This window comes from Cyprinus carpio, chromosome B2 (assembly GCF_018340385.1).
Source record: "Cyprinus carpio isolate SPL01 chromosome B2, ASM1834038v1, whole genome shotgun sequence".
Taxonomy (NCBI): Eukaryota; Metazoa; Chordata; class Actinopteri; order Cypriniformes; family Cyprinidae; genus Cyprinus; species Cyprinus carpio.
The window spans coordinates 26,551,725-26,574,029 of record NC_056598.1 but is presented as its reverse complement, the minus strand read 5'-3'; the positions used below and the strand labels follow the sequence as shown (position 1 = coordinate 26,574,029).

General features: G+C 37.2%; 1 protein-coding gene and 1 long non-coding RNA gene across 6 annotated transcripts; one reads left to right on the top strand and one right to left on the bottom strand.

The window, feature by feature from the left end:
• Positions 1 to 2,217: 2,217 nt before the first annotated feature.
• On the bottom strand, positions 2,218 to 21,687 carry LOC109054739 (MAM and LDL-receptor class A domain-containing protein 1-like). Of its 5 annotated transcripts, XM_042718918.1 has the most exons (41): positions 21,527 to 21,687; positions 21,391 to 21,431; positions 20,392 to 20,481; positions 18,900 to 19,150; positions 18,278 to 18,359; positions 17,793 to 18,148; positions 16,709 to 17,249; positions 15,478 to 15,674; positions 14,702 to 15,082; positions 12,769 to 13,052; positions 11,924 to 12,189; positions 11,701 to 11,751; positions 11,487 to 11,624; positions 11,122 to 11,378; positions 10,915 to 10,999; positions 10,571 to 10,648; positions 10,098 to 10,235; positions 9,754 to 10,013; positions 9,552 to 9,636; positions 9,071 to 9,157; positions 8,790 to 8,927; positions 8,422 to 8,681; positions 8,222 to 8,306; positions 7,980 to 8,084; positions 7,656 to 7,793; positions 7,257 to 7,516; positions 7,064 to 7,148; positions 6,592 to 6,678; positions 6,311 to 6,448; positions 5,943 to 6,202; positions 5,741 to 5,825; positions 5,520 to 5,606; positions 5,236 to 5,373; positions 4,833 to 5,092; positions 4,636 to 4,720; positions 4,390 to 4,494; positions 4,091 to 4,228; positions 3,684 to 3,943; positions 3,386 to 3,470; positions 3,120 to 3,249; positions 2,218 to 2,710 (listed from the first exon to the last, which is right to left on the bottom strand). In XM_042718918.1, the coding sequence occupies exons 1-41, from the start codon at positions 21,601 to 21,603 to the stop codon at positions 2,674 to 2,676; spliced, it is 6,711 nt and encodes a 2,236-aa protein (XP_042574852.1). In that variant the 5' UTR covers positions 21,604 to 21,687; the 3' UTR covers positions 2,218 to 2,673. The 5 variants fall into 5 exon arrangements, with proteins under 5 accessions (XP_042574852.1, XP_042574856.1, XP_042574855.1 ...); XM_042718922.1 differs by lacking the exons at positions 3,386 to 3,470; positions 3,684 to 3,943; positions 4,091 to 4,228; positions 4,390 to 4,494; XM_042718921.1 differs by lacking the exons at positions 4,091 to 4,228; positions 4,390 to 4,494; positions 4,636 to 4,720; positions 4,833 to 5,092.
• LOC122136269 lies at positions 6,533 to 7,421 on the top strand. The gene is made up of 3 exons (XR_006154062.1): positions 6,533 to 6,672; positions 7,040 to 7,159; positions 7,281 to 7,421. It is a non-coding gene; the product is annotated as an uncharacterized LOC122136269 (long non-coding RNA).
• Positions 21,688 to 22,305: the final 618 nt, after the last annotated feature.

Genomic DNA, 22,305 nt, shown 5'->3' with positions numbered 1-22,305 from the left:
GCCGACACTGGTAAAGATGAAGAGGATTTTGTTGATGTAGAAGATGAGGATGATGATGATGGTTTAATAGTCGGTGAGGATGATGACTTTGGTGATGATGGTGAGGTTGGCACTGAAAACTGTTGGAATGTTGGATGTGGCTGAAGCGATGAGGCTGTTGATGCTGTTTGTGAAAGTATTGATGGTATAGATGTTGGGTTCGGTGGTGAAGCTGAAAATATGGAATGGTGTGGGGAAAAAAATCCATTAGTCACTGAGTCTGATGCTGCTTGTTTCATCATTGAAAAATACTGAACTGATTCAAGCAGGATTTGGTTTGGATATCATTATAAATTTGGTAAAATTTCTTTGTAAGGCACAAAAAACTTCCACAAAATATACACCAGTACCTTTGTACAGTTTGTCACTTCTTATCATGTACTGCCCTCTAGGGTTTAAAAAGCAGTACTGGGGAGTTTCTATGAAAGGGATCCTCAATTCTGGCCCCATGAGATCCACTTTCCTGCAGAATTTAGCTCTAACCCTAATCAAACACAATTGAGTATGCTAATTAATGTCTTCGGTATCATTAGAAAATATCAGGTAGGCAAGTTTGATCAAGGTTAAAGCTAAACTTTGAGATTTAAGGAACCCTGTTCTATGACATTGAAGAGCTTTGGCCCCAGGCTGTTTTTAAACAATCTTTTTATTTTTTTTTTTTTAATTGCTAACCTACAGTACCCTTTGAATGCAAGAATTTGAATGCAAAATCAATTTTTGACAATTATTATTTCTTGTATTAATGTGTTGAGAATATTTAGTCTTACTCTGATTGCATGTCTGATTGTAGTCAGAACAGCAGTCTCCATTTATGATGCAGAACTCATCACAATAACACTCTCGTCTGCAGTTGTCATCCCTGCCAAGACAGCAGAGCACTGTGGGCACTGAACACAGGGCTGAAAGATGAATGCAGAGTTGAATTCAGGTCTTAGAATGATCAAAATTCCTTTCCTAATTGTTCTTTGCTGCACATTTTAGTGCTATCTAAGGAATCGAAGAAATTCAAAAAAGGAAAAATTAAAATTGGATTGTTTGTAGTACTTTACAATAATATTTAAATACTATTTAAATTATGTATATATATACACACACACACACACACACACACACACACACACACACACACACACACATATATATACATACACATATAATATGCATATTATATTAGCATGTGTGCAAAAACACTTATGCATATGGTTCGTCCAATGTAATTGTGACCTCCATGTTAAACAAACACATAAATAAATAAATAAATTTGTAAATAAATAAATTTGTGTGGATTAATCACAGTACATTAAGACAGACAAAAATAAATCAATTTTGTTTTTAGGAATAAAATGTTATATAAACCAGGTGAATGATGTATGAAATTTACAGAATATAGATAGAAATAAAACTGGAGCATTTGGTGTATGTAAGTGCTGCTAATCTATATTTAATTTATACAGGAAAGATTATGTTGTTTTACATTTGATTATTACATTTTTGTACTGTTTTCTACTGTTATACATACCTCAAAAATGTCATTTTGAATCAAGAATCGTGAAATTCCACAACTATGTAAAATTCTGGTATCATAAATCACATGAAATACTACTACTTTAGATAAAAATCCACAGACACAAATAGATTCAAATAGATGCAGTATAATAAAGGAAACACTTAAATGTATGGTCTGGAATTTTTGTTCCATGTGTCATGGAAACAAAATTTAGCGTCTTGCCTTACAAAAAGGGAGGTTTTACTTTGTGGTTATCTTATGTGAGTTTATTGTTACCCTTAGTTTCTCACAGAACACGTGTATACATGCAGATGACCTGGAGAGTGTCTGACTTACCTGATGCCAGATTCTCCTTTCTTTGATACAGAAGCAGTAAGAGAAGCCAGAAATGGACAACTAAAACCTTCATCCTGTTCAGGTAAGCGTGTTCAACTCAACTCACTTTACTGCTGCCTCACTACATGTTTAAATAGAACTGCTGAAAATTCTTGAGGCTATTGTTTTGCATCTGCATCTTGCTAAGCAGGTTTTGCTGTATATAAAGTCACTTCTCATTACACTTAAAATCTGAAAGTATGACAGGAATGCTGGAAAACTATTTTGTAACATCTAAATAATGTGCAGAATCATACAAAGATAGAGAGTTAAAAAATAACAGGACCTTCAAAAGATTTACTGAATGAAATTAATGTTTATTAAATGAAAGACAAAAACACTGACTCACAGATAACATGCATGCACATAAAACATCAATCATAAAGAAGTTAGCTAGTTTTATGAATGATAAAACAATAGATTAATTGTTGAAAATTAAAATAAGTTTTTGGACATTCTATGGATGTTTAAACATTAGTGTAAAGGTCTCATAGTTAATGTAATGTGGTTACTCTGCTAGGAGACGTGAACTTGAGGAAGAAAAATCACTGTGATATTAGGGGAAAACACCTTTCAATGGTGTTATGTTTAAATCATAATATGAAATGACTATGTTAGAGGTGATAGATACTTCCTATGAAAACAACACAGCAAATGATCTTGCTAAAACTGGTCTGAGTAGCTGTTGAGTGGGTTCATATTGACAGATGACAGGTGCTTTCAGCTAATGGTTTGCCTCGTAGTGTTTCAGCTCAAGCCCGAGAACGTTCCCTAAACAGCAGGGACCGCCTGCATACCAAAGATTATAAGCAAATTAACTGATGTCAGCAATGTTTGTTTAAAAAAAAAACAAAAACAAAAAAAAAACAGCTAATATCAGTTGTTTTTAAACATATGCATAATTTTCCTCATAAATTATATATGAGCAGAAATGAGGACAGATATTAAAACAAAACTTGCAATACAGCAAATATCTTAAATGTATAACTGCATAACATGCAGTACAAAAAGTATTTAATAATGACTCTCTCACATATATACATAGCTGTTAATCAATTCATAATCATACTGAATTAATTGTATAATATGGTAAATAATTTATATATATATATATATATATATATATATATATATATATATATATATATATATATATATATATATATATATATATATATATATAAAAAAGGCTCTCTACCTCCGTCTTGCTGTGATTTTGTCATCTGTTGGTTTCCAGCTTTCTTTCTTTGCCACCTCCTCGTTTGACTTCATCATGTTATTTTCTCTTATACTGTCAGAATTTCCATACGTGTCCGACAAAGTGATCTCTGCAGAGACAGAGAGAGAGGTTTCACTGGAATGCTTAGCTATTGGATTTAGATAATACGTCTTTTAAATCGATTAACAATTCCTAACACATTAGGCTTTTCATACTAAGGGCCTCCAGACACAGGTGAAACATACCGCTACAGGCTCCTCTGTGCAGTGAGACGTCATCAATGGCAACATCTGTCCGGGCTGAGCTTCCTCTACGCCCCTCAAAAATCACCTAATAGACCAGTTACAGAGGTTTTTCCTTACTAAATGTCACTCAATCAAACGTTTTTCTTTATACACTTTTTTTGCCAAAAATAAATAAGATACAGTAAATACAAGTTCAAGGCTACAGCTCATATTAAGTTGAAAAAAAGTTTAGGAACGTTTACTTAACTTGGAGCATTCACGGAAGATCAGAAGCAGTAGTTCTCAAGCTTTTACTGACCTGGAACTTGACATCTGGTCTCAGGTCCACCCGTGCAAGATGCCACATGTTTCCTTGGTCTTCTCTCATTCTCCACACCTCCTTGGCCACATTGCCATATTGCAGCAGGTAGACGCTCAGCCCCATGGTCCAGCTGGAGCCATACATGTGGTACCAGAACTGAAGACACTGAGGTTGAGGATCAGCACATTCTGCACTGAGGAGACGGGCCGTATCGCCATGGACAGCACTGTCACCCTCAATGTACATATAAAATCCACCTGGAAATTAGGATCAGGAGACTCTTGAGCAGAGAAATTGTAATATCATTTGTGCTACACAACTATTCATTTATTCATGTAAAATAATTATATATTTTTATGTTAAACATGGTAGAATGATCTCAAGATCTGTTAATCAAGACCTACTTCCTGTTGTGTGGTCAGAGGAGGGGCCACTCATTGATGTGGGGGTGGAGCCTCTGTGTCTTGTCCAATCAAAAACATCAGTCGCCAACTGAGTCCAAGCACAAATGTCTCTATCAAAATCACAGCTGATGCCACAAGCTGGAGGAAAGAAGCAAATTTCATTTACAATTAAATAAGATAAATCGGTACTTGACAAAGAGATGATTTATGTCTTTTTGAAAACAAAGGAAGATGCAGAGAATTAATAGTGAGTGTTATTTTATGGCATCATCAATCATAACAGAATTTAGTGAGCTTACAAGCTGAGGTGTTTGGTATTTCTGCAGTTTGGATGGGTGCAGGTTGTGGCATTGTTGCAGCTGGCGGCAGTGGAACTGAAGGTGGAGCCACCTGATTTGGTAAATCTGAAAGACATTTACAACTTTTTAAACATTAAGTTAATTAAACATTTTGCAAAACATATAATCATTTTGCTGAGTAAGTTGACTTGATTTTAAAGTTTTTTTTTTTTTTTTACTAAGTGCTGCTGCAGAGTAGAAACATACCACTACAGGCTCCTCTGTGCAGTGAGACGTCATCAATGGCAACATCTGACCGGGCTGAGCTTCCTCTACGCCCCTCAAAGATCACCTGATAGAACAATAACACATCTTTCTTTGTCTACTAAATGTCTCTGCTCAAATATTTCTAGTCATAGTTTAGCGTGTTTAAAATTTAAAGCACTCCAAAAAGATGTACTGACCTGGAACTTGACATCTGGTCTCAGGTCCACTCGTGCAAGATGCCACATGTTTCCTTGGTCTTCTCTCATTCTCCACACCTCCTTGGCCACATTGCCATGCTGCAGCAGGTAGATGCTCAGTCCCATGGTCCAGCTGGAGCCATACATGTGGTACCAGAACTGAAGACACTGAGGTTGAGGGTCAGCACATTCTGCACTGAGGAGACGGGCTGTATCACCATGGACAGCACTGTCTCCCTCAATGTACATATAAAAGCCACCTGGAAATTAGGATCAGGAGACTCTTAAGGAGAGGAATGGTCATAGAATTTGTGCAACACAACTATCAATTTATTAATGTGAAAAAACTGATATATTTTGGCAGGTCAACTCAAGATCTCACGATCTGTTAATCAAGACCTACTTCCTGTTGTGTGGTCAGAGGAGGGACCAGTCATTGATGTGGGGGTGGAGCCTCTGTGTCTTGTCCAATCAAAAACATCAGTCACCAACTGAGTCCAAGTGCAAATGTCTCTTTCAAAATCACAGCTGATGCTACAAGCTGGAGGAAAGAAGTAAATTTCATTAATGATTTCATTAGCATCTTTCTAAAAACAATGGAAGATGTAGAGCATTAATGGAATGTTATTTTATGTCATCAATCATAACAGAATGTGATCACACTGCGGTGATGGATAGTGAACTTACAAGCTGAAGCGTTTGGAATTTCTCTATGTTGGATTGGTGCAGGTTGCGGCAGTGGGATTGAAGGTGGAGCCACCTGATTTGGTAAATCTGCAAGATATTTAGAACTGTTAACACAAAGTTCATAAATCTTCACAAAATGTAGCAGAATTTTTGCTATACAAGTTGACTTGTTTTTAAAGCATAATGTTTTTACTAAAAGTCCTTACAGAGTAGAAACATACCACTACAAGCTCCTCTGTGCAGTGAGACGTCATCAATGGCAACATCTGACCGGGCTGAGCTTCCTCTACGCCCCTCAAAGATCACCTGATAGATCAATAACAGATTTTTCTATGCCTCCTAAATGTCACTGCTCAAATATTTCTAGTTATAGTGTATTGCATTTAATTTAACATATAAAGCATTCCAAGATGATTTACTGACCTGGAACTTAACATCTGGTCTCAGGTCCACCCGTGCAAGATGCCACATGTTTCCTTGGTCTTCTCTCATTCTCCACACCTCCTTGGCCACATTGCCATGCTGCAGCAGGTAGACGCTCAGTCCCATGGTCCAGCTGGAGCCATACATGTGGTACCAGAACTGAAGACACTGAGGTTGAGGGTCAGCACATTCTGCACTGAGGAGACGGGCCGTATCGCCATGGACAGCACTGTCACCCTCAATGTACATATAAAACCCACCTGGAACAGAAGTTGTGCAACACACTCATATAATTTATGTTAAATAATTGTTACGATTTTGCTCTTAAAATTATCTAATGACTTCAAGACCTAGAAATCAAGACCTACTTCCTGTTGTGTGGTCAGAGGAGGGACCAGTCATTGATGTGGGGGTGGAGCCTCTGTGTCTTGTCCAATCAAAAACATCAGTCGGCAACTGAATCCAAGCACAAATGTCTCTTTCAAAATCACAGCTGATGCTACAAGCTGGAGGAAAGAAGTACACTTCAGTAACGGCTTCATTAGTATCTTTTTGAAAACAATGGAAGGTGCAGATAATTAACTGTGGGAGTGTTATGACATCATGAATCATAATGTAATCACACTGTGGTGGTGGATAGTGAACTTACAATCTGAAGCATTTGGAATTTCTCTACGTTGGATGGGTACAGGTTTTGTCAATGGGACTGAAGGTGGAGCCACATTGTTTGGTAAATCTGAAAGATATTTACGACTGTTAATACATAAAGTAAACCTTTGCAAAATGTAGCAGTCGTTTTGCTAAATTAATTGACTTTTCCATTGAAAAAACAGCATATGCTGGTATGTTTTGAAGCATGGTAGCTGGTTTGAGCTGGTTTAAGATGGTCCTTAGTTGGTCATTAGCTGGTTTAAGCTGGTCCTAAACTGGTTGTGAGCTGGTTTAATCTGGTCATGTGCTGGTTCAAAGCTGGTCCTAAGCAACTAGCTCCTGCTCAGGACCAGCTCAAACCAGCTGCCATGCCTCAAAAGATATCTAACCAGCATATGCTGTTTTTTTCAACGGGGTTGATTTTAAAGCATTTTGTTTTTACTAAGGGTCATCTCAGAGTTGAAACATACCGATACAGGCTCCTCTGTGCAGTGAGACGTCATCAACGGCAACATCTGACCGGGCCGAGCTTCCTCTACGCCCCTCAAAGATGACCTGATATACCAGTAACATAAATTTTTTATAGATAGTTTTTTATGTTTTAGTATGCTTAGTATGTAACATGTACAATTCAAAGAACCAGTAAGTTTTACTTTTACTGACCTGGAACTTAACATCTGGTCTCAGGTCCACCTGTGCAAGATGCCACATGTTTCCTTGGTCTTCTCTCATTCTCCACACCTCTTTGGCCACATTGCCATGCTGCAGCAGGTAGACGCTCAGTCCCATGGTCCAGCTGGAGCCATACATGTGGTACCAGAACTGAAGACACTGAGGTTGAGGATCAGCACATTCTGCACTGAGGAGACGGGCCGTATCACCATGGACAGCACTGTCACCCTCAATGTACATATAAAAGCCACCTGAAAAAAAAAAAAAAAAAAAAGAAAATTCTTGAACAGAGAAATTGTCATAGAATTTGAGCAACACTACTATTAATTTGGTGATGTTAAAAAAAATTGCTATAATTTTTATGCTGAAGATCTAGAAAATAAGACCTACTTCCTGTTGTGTGGTCAGAGGAGGGACCAGTCATTGATGTGGGGGTGGAGCCTCTGTGTCTTGTCCAATCAAAAACATCAGTCGCCAACTGAGTCCAAGTGCAAATGTCTTTTTCAAAATCACAGTCGATGCCACAAGCTGGAAAAAAGCAGCAAATTTCATTAATTTACAATTGAATTACATATGCAGGTACTTGACAAAGACCTGTTTTGTGTCTTTCTGAAAACAAAGGAAGAAGCAGAGAATTAATTGTGAGTGTTATTTTATGGCATCATCAGTCATAACAGAATGTGATCACACTGCGGTGATGGATAGTGAGCTTACAAGCTGAGGTGTTTGGTATTTCTGCAGTTTGGATGGGTGCAGGTTGTGGCATTGTTGCAGCTGGTGGCAGTGGAACTGAAGGTGGAGCCACCTGGTTTGGTAAATCTGAAAGATATTTACAACTTTTTAAACATTAAGTTAGATAAACTTTTTGCAAATATAGTAGTCATTTTGCTGAGTAAGTTGACTTGATTTTAAAGCTGAATGTTTTTACTAAGTGCCACTGCAGAGTAGAAACATACCACTACAGGCTCCTCTGTGCAGTGAGACGTCATCAATGGCAACATCTGACCGGGCTGAGCTTCCTCTACGCCCCTCAAAGATCACCTGATAGATCAATAACAGATTTTTCTGTCTCCTAAATGTCACTGCTCAAATATTTCTAGTTATAGTGTATTGCATTTAATTTAACATATAAAGCATTCCAAGATGATTTACTGACCTGGAACTTAACATCTGGTCTCAGGTCCACCCGTGCAAGATGCCACATGTTTCCTTGGTCTTCTCTCATTCTCCACACCTCTTTGGCCACATTGCCATATTGCAACATGTAGACGCTCAGTCCCATGGTCCAGCTGGAGCCATACATGTGGTACCAGAACTGAAGACACTGAGGTTGAGGGTCAGCACATTCTGCACTGAGGAGACGGGCCGTATCGCCATGGACAGCACTGTCACCCTCAATGTACATATAAAACCCACCTGGAACAGAAGTTGTGCAACACACTCATATAATTTATGTTAAATAATTGTTACGATTTTGCTCTTAAAATTATCTAATGACTTCAAGACCTAGAAATCAAGACCTACTTCCTGTTGTGTGGTCAGAGGAGGGACCAGTCATTGATGTGGGGGTGGAGCCTCTGTGTCTTGTCCAATCAAAAACATCAGTCGCCAACTGAGTCCAAGCACAAATGTCTCTTTCAAAATCACAGCTGATGCTACAAGCTGGAGGAAAGAAGTACACTTCAGTAATGTTTTCATTAATATCTTTTTGAAAACAATGGAAGGCGAAGATAATTAACTGTGGGAGTGTTATGACATCATGAATCATAATGTAATCACACTGTGGTGGTGGATAGTGAACTTACAATCTAAAGCATTTGGAATTTCTCTACTTTGGATGGGTAAAGGTTTTGTCAGTGGGACTGAAGGTGAAGCCATGTCGTTTGGTAAATCTGAAAGATATTTATGACTGTTAATACATAAAGTAAACCTTTGCAAAATGTAGCAGTCGTTTTGCTGAATTAGTTGACTTTTCCATTGAAAAAAAAAAAAAAAAAAGTATATGCTGGTATGATTTGAAGCATGGTAGCTGGTTTGAGCTGGTTTAAGATGGTCCTTAGTTGGTCATGCGCTGGTTTAAGCTGGTCCTAAACTGGTTATCAGCTGGTTTAATTTGGCCATGTGCTGGTTCTAAGCTGGTCCTAAGCAACTAGCTCCTGCTCAGGATCAGCTTAAACCAGCTGTCATGCCTCAAAACATACCTAACCAGCATATGCTGTTTTTTCAACAGGGTTGACTTTAAAGCATATTGTTTTTACTAAGGTCTATCACAGAGTAGAAACATACCACTACAGGCTCCTCTGTGCAGTGAGACGTCATCAACGGCAACATCTGACCGGGCTGAGCTTCCTCTACGCCCCTCAAAGATCACCTGATAGATCAATAACAGATTTTTCTATGCCTCCTAAATGTCACTGCTCAAATATTTCTAGTCATAGTTTGTTGCATTTAATTTAACATATAAAGCATTCCAAGATGATTTACTGACCTGGAACTTGACATCTGGTCTCAGGTCCACCCGTGCAAGATGCCACATGTTTCCTTGGTCTTCTCTCATTCCCCACACCTCTTTGGCCACATTGCCATGCTGCAGCAGGTAGACGCTCAGTCCCATGGTCCAGCTGGAGCCATACATGTGGTACCAGAACTGAAGACACTGAGGTTGAGGATCAGCACATTCTGCACTGAGGAGACGGGCCGTATCGCCATGGAGAGCAGTGTCACCCTCAATGTACATATAAAACCCACCTGGACCAGGGAAAGGAGATATTTGTTTAGGAAAACGGTCAAAAACTTGACCAATATGTGAAACAATATGTGAAATTAACCTACTTCCTGTTGTGTGGTCAGAGGAGGGACCAGTCATTGATGTGGGGGTGGAGCCTTTGTGTCTTGTCCAATCAAAAACATCAGTCACCATCTGAGTCCAACTGCAGATGTCGCTTTCAAAATCACAGTTCATACTGCAATCTGACAAAACAAGGCAACCATGTAATCATCATGCCAAACAGTTAAACATACTCTGATCTACCAAGATGATGCATGTGACCATGTTTTTAAACATCAAAACTCCCACTTTTCACAATCCATCCACTTTACATTTATATTCACAAGACACCTTTATGCTTTAATTGCATTGAAGGTATACTGTACATTTGAACTACAAAAACACGTACAGGAACAATTACCTATGAATAATGTGTGAATATCTCATCTTACTTAATAAAACAACAGATGAAAATAAATTGGGTCGCAAACAGTGTTTTACATCACTTTTACGTTAATATTATTATTGGAAGTCTTACTTGGATGGGGGTCATTTAAGTTTGGAGTAGATGGATGGGGTGCCAGAGTGGTCAAGTCCAAATCTTCTGCAGACAAATCTGCAAATGTTTTGAGATAAAATTAATCGTATTTTGTTTTAATCATATAATTGAAATATACAAAAAGATTATATCTAAAATATAAAAATATATCCATTTAAAAACATTTCTGAAGTAGATTCTGAAGTAGTGAAGTTGTATTTTAAAGACTAGCAAAGCTAAAAACAAAACAAAACACTGAAAGTAGTCATGGCTCATGCCACAAAAAAAAGCTTTAAACTGTTTTTAAAGATCAGTCTGTATAGATTAATATCTACAACACTTACGGTCACATGCACCATGCATTATGGACACATCATCTATGGAAACATCTGAGCGAGGATTTGAGCCCCTGATGCCTTCAATGATGATCTGAAATAACAAACAATCACTCATCATATATAACATATCTGCCTAGAGCACGTCATCTTTTGTCCTCTGAATTCATTGACATTAACACACTCTACTTGGGATGTGCACATAGCGTAACATACCTGGAATGGGTGTTGTGGCTTGATTTCAACCTGGCCTTGGTACCAGCTGTTGCCCTGGTTGTTAGTTCTAGACCATATTTTCGAGGCACGATTGTTCTCAAATATGTAGAGGTTGAGTAACATAGCATTTGCCATGCCATACATGTGAAACCAGAAGCTCAAACACTGCTTGCCAGTAGTGTGGCAGACGGGGCTCATTATTCGGGCTGAGTCGCCATAAAAAACACTATCCCCCTCAATATACATGTAATAGCCACCTATATAAAACAGTCAGAGAGTCAGAGAGGTGAATAGGGCAGTTTTCCCCAATGCCATTAGAATCCCGTACTTTAGATTGTATAAGCCAATTTGCACAGAAAACCTACTTCCTGTGGTGTGGTCACCGGCTGGCCCAGTGAAGTTTGATGGCGTTGACCCTGACCATCTGGTCCAATCAAAACTGTCTTGGATAAGTTGTTCCCAGTCACATTCATCCTGGTCAAAGTCACAGCTCCATGGGCAACCTGTGTGATGACAAAATAATTAAAATAAATACAGAAAAAATAAGAAAGACAGATAGATAGAAGAAATACTGCTTACTTGCTGCAGATGGAGTTGGTGTGGGGTCCTCTGTTGGCAGTGGATCGGCAACTGTATGGAAACAGAAAAATGTTTATAGAGGTTTTTTTTCTGTCTATATTGAAAAACATAAGAAAACAATTTATTCATTATTTGAACAGGAAAACAGGATTTGAATAAGACAAATATGAAGTTAGAATATTTATGATATATATATATAGATTTTTTTTTACTAATCACTTACAACACAAGGTGTGATTCCTCCAGTCTGGCAGAAACACCTCAGCTATTTCACAAGCAGACACATAGTCCTCCAAAGAGGTGCAGAGCTGAGCTTTGTCACCTTTGGAAATACAGTAATCAGAAACGCAGCTGCTGACATAAATCTGTGGTGGAACAAACCAGTGGCACTCTTTGAAAGCATCTTCAAACAGTTCACTGCACTTTGTATATGCATCATCCTCTAGGTCTGGGTGACACTCAGGGGGGTCTGGAGAGCCATTACTGCAACTGGAAAAAAGGTATAAAAAACAGAATATTATGTATTTAGCTATTTGATATTACAATGTTGCTTTTCATCACAGAAAATGAAAAACAAACAAACAAACAAAACAACAAAAAACAAAACAAAACAATACATACTTATTTTTAATAGTGTGAAAAACCTTTTGCCCCTTTGTATTTCACATTCCATGAATAAGTTAGACTGCTGTTACTTTCCCATTTTCCATAACACTGGATCAGTTAAAGTCGCTTCGTGAACTGAATCATTCGAACCATTTTTGTGAAAAGAATCAAAAGATCCGATTGAAAAGAATGACTCGTTCACGAAGCGGACTCTCAAAAACATGCCAAGAAGAAAGAGCAAGAGTGCATGTCATTTGTAGAGAGTAACAACATCACTTTCAGTCTGTTCATCGTACAGAACTGTCAACACGACTTTTATGTTTCTTTAATTTCAATTTGGTGTCTGCCACGCAACATCTGTCAGTATCATTGCACAATATAAGTTTGTTTGTCTATCTTTATCTAATCAGCTTAATATTTTTAGGAATCGATGTAATTTTTGTTTGGATTCCAAACACGTACGTCCAGTCGCTGTCGTTGGTTTTCCAGCTCCTGGCGAACTCGTGGGGATTCGCTACTGTGTTGCCCTCGGGTGTCAGAAAGTCGTCAAACTGACTCCCGGAGTATGTACCGCACAGGCCGCACAATACTCCTCTGTAGCGTTCATCCACCTGGACGAAGAGCCTGGCGTTTCCAAACAGCAGCCTCAGACCGAAGTTTGTATTAACCTGAGCGTAGGGTCCCGACTGAAACACAGACACAGAGGAACCAAACTCCGCAGGGAGGCGAACCTGACCACCGTTTGCCTGGAGTGAAGAAAAACATATGGGTCAAGGTAAGGAACTTTTTGAGTATACGTCATCAAACCTTTTGAGGAAACGAGACCTAGATTTGGACCGTTACGAATTAATTTACAGTACATATATATATATATATATATATATATAAAATATGTATTTATTATTGATTGTCTTATGTTAAGTAATTAATCAGCATTAATTTAGGCAGATATTTTACATTTTTTTTGATGTGCTTTTGTCTATTTATCTCTCTGTATACTTAAATTGCCTGTATTTTAAATTCAGTTTACTGTAACTACTAATACTATTACTACTATTTATACTACAATACTGCATTTTTTTTGTTTCCCTATGCAGCTTTTAAATGACTTTTGTATTTATGATATTTTGAGGTAAATATCTTAAAATTAATGTAACTTTGGAAAAATGTCAATGGTCCTACAATAAGCTATAAGCAAAGTATAAGGTCTTATTTTTTTCTTTACATTTTTACATTGAGATTTTTTTTTGTGAGGTTCAGATTTTAAGACTGGGGAAAGGAGGTATACGAAATTGCTATGATAGCCATAGATTCTGCCAAAACATGATTCATCTTGTTACAACCATGAAATCATGATACATTTCTTGTAGTAGTGTTATCTTCTTCAAACCAATGCTTTCAGAATCTTTCTGTCACTGAATTGTTTTTATTTTTTTTATGTTTCTGGCAGCTGATGCCAAGTTGCCACAGTTGTATTGTCGTAAAAATAACTAGAGTAAGTTTAGTATTCTGCTGAAACTATTTTAGTAAATTTTTGATAAGGGATATTTGATTACTATCCCAAATCATCATGCTAATCATAAAAATGTGCTTAGATTTGTATATTTAAAACTGGGTCATTGATTTGTTGGCACATTGTTTTATTTTCAGTGTGAGGGCCAGAGAGTGTCATGTTACTGATAACATGGTGATGAATACTTTGGTTAAAAAAAATGTTGCCAGTTTACATCTTAAGTACTGCAGCTACATATCTGTGCCAGAGGCCTGATTATGTGAAGCAGAAGTCACTATCAGAACACTCCTCAAATGTTATCACTGAAAGATAACATGTGACCTCATAAGCATACATGTCTCTTATCACTTACCTTTAAAATATGAACATTTTACTTAGAGTAAACACTAATTATGGGTCATATATTTTAGATGGCAGCTCCTGCCCACATTTCTTTCCATGAACTGCCCATGTATATCATGAATGATTAGTTGCATAATGGAAGATAAGTGCTACGTGGAAAAAAATGAGGAGGCATCACATACTTCCCCAATTTGTTTGCTTTTCTTGTTCTCTGGTGCTATCATGTATAATGACTAGATTGATGTGTTAATATGGAAGGTCATGTGTTGATGGATTTATCTTTATGATGTTACAAGTTGCCATTTTTGCAGCTTGGATTTTTTTTTGGACTAGGCAGTTGTTACTATGTTTTCATAGTATTTCAAGAATCAAGATCTCATTCCTCATGATATGATTCCTTTGTAACTCATGCCGTACGTACACTAATGATACCTCAAATGGTTAATCAATTAATATTTTTGCATGTTTGTGGTGTAATTATGTCAGTACACACACTGATGGTATAGTTAAATCCAAATGAATGACAAAAACAAGACTCACATAAACCTGCTTGTTCTTTCCAATGACAATATGTAGGCCTTCCATATCAAGAGCTACAGAGTTAAGAGAGGAAGTTGCAGAGTTGTTCTGTCCCTCATTTCGTGCCGTTATTGTGAACTGGGTGTCAGTAGCCCCGCAGGTTTTTGCTATGGTGTAGTTGCAGGTGCCCCAGAAGGAGTACGCCTTGCCATCGAAAGTGATGTAATGGGGGTCACCGTAGGCGCTGCAGGTCACCGGGCTGGATGGAAAGCAGCCCAAAACTCCGTCCTTAACCATGCATACTTCATCAGTTTTGCAGGACGTAGGTGAACATTGAATCTTCCCATTGCCCAAACACTGGCACTGCTGCTCACATTCACCCTCCATAAATGTCTCTCTGATCTAGATAGGACAGGAAGAGAAAGATTAAAATATACTATTTAAGTAAAATACACAGAAATATTTTAGTAAAATATAATGTGTATTAACAAAAATTCTATAATACTTTACTGATGCTTTAATTGTATTGTTTGTATATACATGCTTAAAAAATGTTAAATAAAAAAATAAATAAGATTTTTTTTTTTTTTTAAATATATAAAACTTGAATTCTGGAAGAGAATTTTGTACATTTTAGAGTTAAATTAAGAGCTTAATTTGCTTAAATCTATCTATCTATCTATCTATCTATCTATCTATCTATCTATCTATCTATCTATCTATCTATCTATCTATCTATCTATCTATCTATCTATCTATCATGTGATGATAACAATAAGATGGCTAAGCTACTGTACCAAATAATGCTGTCCATTAGCCCAGCATCCACAGTCTTCAGCTAATACGCATGCTCCTCCACTGAGCATGAAGCCATCGTCACACTCACAGCTCTCCTCACATATCCCACAAGACCCTGTAGCATCCTGGCTGGAGCAGGTCTTAGGGCAGCCGCTGGTACATGAGTTATAGTGGCTGTGAGGGCCACACGCCACAGCTAAAACAGAAACCCGAAGAATCAAAAATAAATAATCAGACTTTTAGATTCACAATATGTTTCTCAGTGCCATTGTGGTTTGTAATGGAAAGTTACAGGTCAGCTGGTGAAGGTGTGGGAGATGATTAATTAATAACTAGTGACTATGTGTAGTACTTCTGTGTAAGTTGTTAGGTGGAGACCGCACTACTGATTACAGAGAGGTCTGAGATTAGGCCATTTGCTCAACAGTGGCTCAAATCAGGTAGTCTAATCTGACATGTCAAGCCTTAATTTATATTTATGATTAGCCTAATAATACTGGCAGTACTTGAATCGCTTGTCTCTATTGTTTCATAGTTTTGGGTGGAGATGAGATACTAAGGCTTTAAACTTTAAACGAGTTCAAGGCCAGTTTCACATTTGCAGCTTGATGCTTATTTTTGAGATTTAAAGGGTTATATTACAAACTTGAAGGGATAACAATATATTATGGCAAATATTTAACCCAGGATTTTGTGAAACTATTGGGGGTGGACCTCAGTCCCTCTAGGTGGTTTCGGGGCGGTTACACCCTCGAAGAAAATTGTAGATATTTTAAAGTTAAATGCATCAATCTGGTGCATTTTTAGAGCAACATTATTAATATTTTCTTAATATTATAATTCAACTACACTGTAAATTAAGTACAGATGACTATTTAATTACAGGTATATTATTTAGTGTTTTTTTCTTTTCTTTTTTTTTATAGTAACGAGCACATTCAAATATTGAGTTTGCTGTGAACTGAGACATTGAAACACTGGACCATGAGCTGCTTGCATCAACACAGTTCTGCGTTTCACTCTAAAACGTGCAGACAAAATACTTATTTAATTCAATTGCAGCATTTTGCTGTTTGATTTTTTTTAACTGCATAAAACATGGCCATAAAAGCCTCATAGACTTCCATTGTGGGTGCATTACTGCAACACATTCTTTATCGATCAATACAGTTGAGTTTATGACCAAAATGTTCTTTTTATAGATAATTTTAGGAAATGTTAAGTACATACGACAGAATGTTGTGTTCCTCCAGGCCAGAACAGAGATCCCAACTTTGTCGCAGGTGGCACTGAAGGCCTCAATGGCATTGCAGAGGGCTGCAGGATCTCCGTGAGTTGTACACATGTCGAACATGCAGCTTCGGAAGAAACTGTCTGCATTCAGAACAGATGAGCACGTTGAGAATAGCCCTTGTCTGGATGTTAGAATGCCGCAGTAAACCTCGCTGGCATACTTCTGTTCCTCTGCATCTGTACAGACACTGAGGAGGGTGGGTTCCCCACACATGCTCTGCCCTAAAACATGCGTGTCCTGCACCAGGTACCCGTCTGGGATCTTGAAGTCATCTTCTGTCTCGTGGTTAAAGTTGCCACACATGCCACAGATTCTGTTTGAGTATTGGCTGGGGACAATCACCTGTATGGCACCGGATCTCAAGTAGAAGATGGACAGTTTGAAGTCTGTCTGAAGGACCAAAGCATCTCCCTGGGCATTAACCGTAACTCTGTTTCCTTGCAGGTGTAGAGGGAGATTCTTCCAAATCCCATTAACCTGATTAGGACAACAGTGTAAAGTGGTTGAAGGAGTAGTTCACATAAAAATGAAAATTTGTCCACCTTCAGGCCATCCAAGATGTAGATGAGATTGTTTCTAAATTGGAACAGATTTGGAGGAATTAAGCATCATTGCATCAATGGATCCTCTGCAGTGAATGGGTGCCGTCAGAATGGTTTAAGTGCCAGAAGTGAGGGTTTAAAGTTAAAATAGCTTAATGGATTTGTTTGTTAAAACACAAAGCTTTTCACCTTACAAGATGCTAATTGATGGACTGGAGTCATGTGGATTACTTGTGGATTACTGTGATGTATTTGTCAGCTGTTTGGCCTCTCATTCTCATGGCACATATTCACTGCAGAGAATCCATTGGTGAGCAAGTGATCTAATGCTAAAGTCCTCCAAATCTAATCTAATGAACAAACTCCTCTACATTTTTGCCTGAGAGTGAGTAATTTTTTTTTTTTTTGTGAGCTATTGCTTAAGACAAAAGACAAATATGTTATATCTAATAATCATTATGTTTGGTTGACAGCTCACCATGACTTTGCTCCTCTCTGTTCTCACCATGGTCACTCTCAGACCATGTACATTGATGTTCACCTTCTGAATGGAGGATATGTGCGAGTCCCCTTTATTCTCATTTTGCACCTCCACTGCAAACTCAGGAAGCAACCCTGAGTCATCGCAGACCTTTGACAAGAGGTAGGTACAAGGACTCTCAAATTGGAAGCTGACCCCATCAAAAGTAGTATAGTATGGGTCAGAGGCCACATGGCAGGTGCCAAAAGTATCTTTGGACCGAGGGATGTGAGAACAGATGAGTTGCTCTTCAGTGCAAGTGCAGCGAGTGCTTTTATCAGTCCAAAATGTGCCTCCTTGCTGACACTGTGGCCCTGTGGATGTTATATTAACAGTTTAATATTTCCCAAAGGCCAGTAAATCTGGTGAATTTAGCTTGAGGTTGTTTGTATGTTGGTAAGTGATGTACTAAGTCAAAATAATAATAATCATATGTCACTCACCACATTGTCCTTTCCGTATTCCTATTCTGTCAAAGGCAGTTTGTTCATCGTCTTGCAGAGCTTTTAATAGCTCAAAAACAACCTGCCAGAGAATGCAGTTACAGTTGCAGGGAGAAATAGTGATTCTTACGTGCCTGCAAAAGGTTCATCACTCAAGACACAAATATTTTAATTAGTAAAATAAGTAAAATTCTGGAGGTTTTTCAAGGGGGTTACTTCCTACTTAATCAGTCCCAGTTCACTGGTGAACTGAATGGAGTTATTTTTGTATCTGTATTGCTTATCCAAAAATTTTTGCAACAAAAACCACAAATATGGTTTTTTTTTTTTTTTTTTTTTTTTTTTTTTGGTGCAAATTTAAAGGTTAGAACATTTTAAGATCATTGGACAGCAGTAGATTATTAATGCTAGATTAATTAGTTTTTTCTGCTGGCATGATAATTCATTGATTTGATGGTTTCGTTGGCTGCAAAATGTTTTAACTTTCTGCATACAGAGTTTAAACACATGGGAAAATATATATTTTTTTCTTTTTTCAAATAATTTTTTCTTTTAATATTATCTGCTATCTTTCTCTATAAAGATGGCCAAAAGCTAAATATAAATATTTAAATTGCTGTACCTGGATGTTGTCTTTGTCAGACTGCTTTGTGAGAGGGATGAAGACTTGTCTCCAATCTCCAGTGCTAGATGTCTCTGAGGTCCAAATCAATGTTTGCAGAATATCACCCTCTAGCAAAACTTTGAGTTCAGAAATCTTCTTGTTAGGTTTATGGTACCAGAACTCTAGACAGGAGTCTTCTGAAATCTTAAGAAATCCACTCTTGAGGCGGAACACACCAGATGGACTCTCAGGATGGAGAGATGTTTCCTCTATAGCACATAGACAAAAAGACACAACGTGTTCATTTAAGTGATTTGCAAGAGAGCTGCTGAAATGATGTCCGTCTTGCCAGTTTTTGTTTTCTGTGAAAATTTAAGCCTTTAGAAGTTTGTAATTTACACTTTTGTAATAATAATCAATAATTGATTCAGTTTTAATGCTGTGTTTGTGGGTAACATTTATCCTGATACACAGCGCTCTGGTGCTTACGTGAACTGTGCAAGTTCGAATCTGGCTTATTGTTACTTGTCCCTGTTCTTATAAGTAGTAAAAAGGCCCAAATAGAGCTCTGTTTTGTACAGAATATAAAACTATGAATATTTTTTTTTTCAAAACACAATGAGTGTGTCATGTTTACAAGCAGAGGCTGTATTAATAACATATGCTCTTGCATATAGTTCATAGACTGACCTTTCAAAGCATGCAGTCATAAATAATTATCAAATCACCTGCTTGCAGGCTCAAAGCCAACATGAGCCACAAGTTAGACTCTGATCTGTACTTTGTGTTTTGCGAATTCTTGCAGTGTAGCGTGTTGATGTCACATTGGATTTATAAGGTTCTATCTGACATTTTTGTCAAAATTTAGTTATTTACATATTCTGTGACAACTTATTTACATTATGTGATTTTTTTTTAAAAGTTCTGTACATTTTGGGACTTTTTATTTAGAAAACAAAAAGGTTCTATCTACAAAGTCGAACTCTAACTTGGTTCTATAAGGTTCTATCTGTGAGCCAATCAGCACTTTGAATGCACACAAGAGGACCAATCAGGATCAACTTTCTTTGTCATGTCGCTGGACTGCTCCATGACAGCACAAAAGATTTAATGTTAAATATATATATATATAAATAATTTTTTTATTATTTTGTAAAAGAATATTATTATATATTTATTGTAGTGTATAGGGTTGCTAGCGACCGGAGGTAGGCCTATGTAATAGTGTAAGTATATATTTTTTTTTTGTCTGCGCAACAATAATTAAATATCTGATGACTTAATAAATGCAATTCACTTTTATTCCTCAGAGTGGCACTGTTTTATAGACAATGACGATGTGAAATTTCATACATAATTGTCACAGATCGGAGAAAATTGACTGACTTGAGCTCTGCGTGTTGTTAGCAACCTGTTAACTGCTGTTGTTGTTGCCGCAGGTGAACGGATTGGTTGTAAACACAAAGCAGTTACTGTCTCTGCAGCAATTTCGTCTCAGCAGTATAATTACCTGTTGCCGTCTGAGCGCTGATGGGTCCCTCAGAAGTCCAATCGCAGGATGCCGGCAAATCACTGCCAATATCACACTTTGCAAAATAATCTACAGCACAGGAGGGAAAAGTGATTAAAGGGCAATAAAAAACCCCAAAAAAAAAAAAAAAAAAAAAAAAAAGTGAAGTGAGAATAAGAACCGAAACCAAAAAAATAGTTTTGTTTGGATTGTTATTACAAATGTCCATGTCCCCAGTCACTCTTGCGTGAAATTGGTCATACCGGTGTGAGTGCTTCTATTAGAGAAGACTAAAAGGTTTACAACTCATCAGAGCATGGTTTCTAACAGGTCCTCTTTTCAGTACCACAGAAGTTGGAGACACTTTATTTAAAGCTTTTCTATATAATGCATTATAAATGTTGAATTAATTATGCCTTGTAATGCACGTCATAATGCATTGTACTATTTTATGAGTAATTTTAACCACTGTTATAATACATTATATCAATTATCTATTCGTTGTTACACATTTAGAATGTATAATGCATTAAAAACAAAAATCCCTATATGTATTATAACGCATTTTAACTTTGGTTACAATTATTTATAAAATATATATAATGCATTATAACATACAACCTGCATAATGCATTATACATTCAATAACACTTAACACTTAAATATTTTCATAAATATTGTAAGTTAAAAATGCATTATAATATTTGCAGATTCTTTTTTACATCTGAAATTGGTTATGTTCTAATGCAATATATTTTCTAAAGTGTAATAATGCATACATAAATATTATATTCTATTATACAATATTAATAATGTAATATATTTTAAAATTATATTTTTTTAAAACATTAATGACTAAACTTATTCATATAACTCATTATATTGTGCATTACAAATGCTTTTTGTAATGCATTATATTTAAAAGCTTCAAGTGTTACCGCCCTAAAATTATAACCTTATGGAAGTGAGGCATCTGGATTTGTGTGATGTAGTTCCTACCTGCATTTGACCTCCAGTCAGGAAGAGTGAGTGGAAAACCTCTGCAAGTGATGAATGGAAAAAAAATTATGTTAATAAATGTAAAGAAACTCAGCTTTGTTAAACACAATATAAGAGCGATAGAAAGAACCCCTACCCTGAATAAGCCTCAGTGTTGAGAACACATGAATAGGCTACTATAGAGAGCAACCTCAGGTATGCGTCCCCTGACATAGTGTCTCTCCCAATGTCTCTAAAGAGTCCTCTAGTGTTGAGCAGAGGTAGGTCTACCTCAGGACAATGAGTAGGGTTCGAATGTGCTGGCTGTTATGAAGGTGATGAAAATGCACCATTGACCCTTAGAAGGTGTGGTTTTGTCAGTGGTGCCCCACCGAAAGGGGAGTTTCGGATGTTCGCTGTACTTTATTTCATTCAATTTATTCCCGGTCACGTCCTTCTCAAAGTCCAGCTATTGTGTTGCAGCAACAAGTTTAATGACTTCTGTCTAATACAACATTGCTATTAATATATTAGGTTCTAGCCAAAGCTGGTATAAGCTGGTTTAAGCTGATCTCTCAGAATGGCCAAGCTGGTGTTTAGCTGATTTCAGTGGTTGGCGTGGTGGTCTTTGGGCTTGACCATTTTGAAATCAAGAGACTTGATCAGATCGGGTAAGATCACCGAATCAGTTCAGGTTGGTTGCATTCATTTATTTATTACATATATATTAAAGACAAATGGCACTTTAAGCAACACATTTATAAAAAAAAATTCTGAGAAAAATTCAAGTATCATTTGTCTGCATGCCAGATCGATTTTCTTAACACTGTTGTGATTGTTAATTGGACACTGTTGGAAAATATATTTAACAGTGCGTTTATTATTCAAGTACTGTATTACAGTTTATGCGAATAGATTTGCAATGCCCTCAGGTTA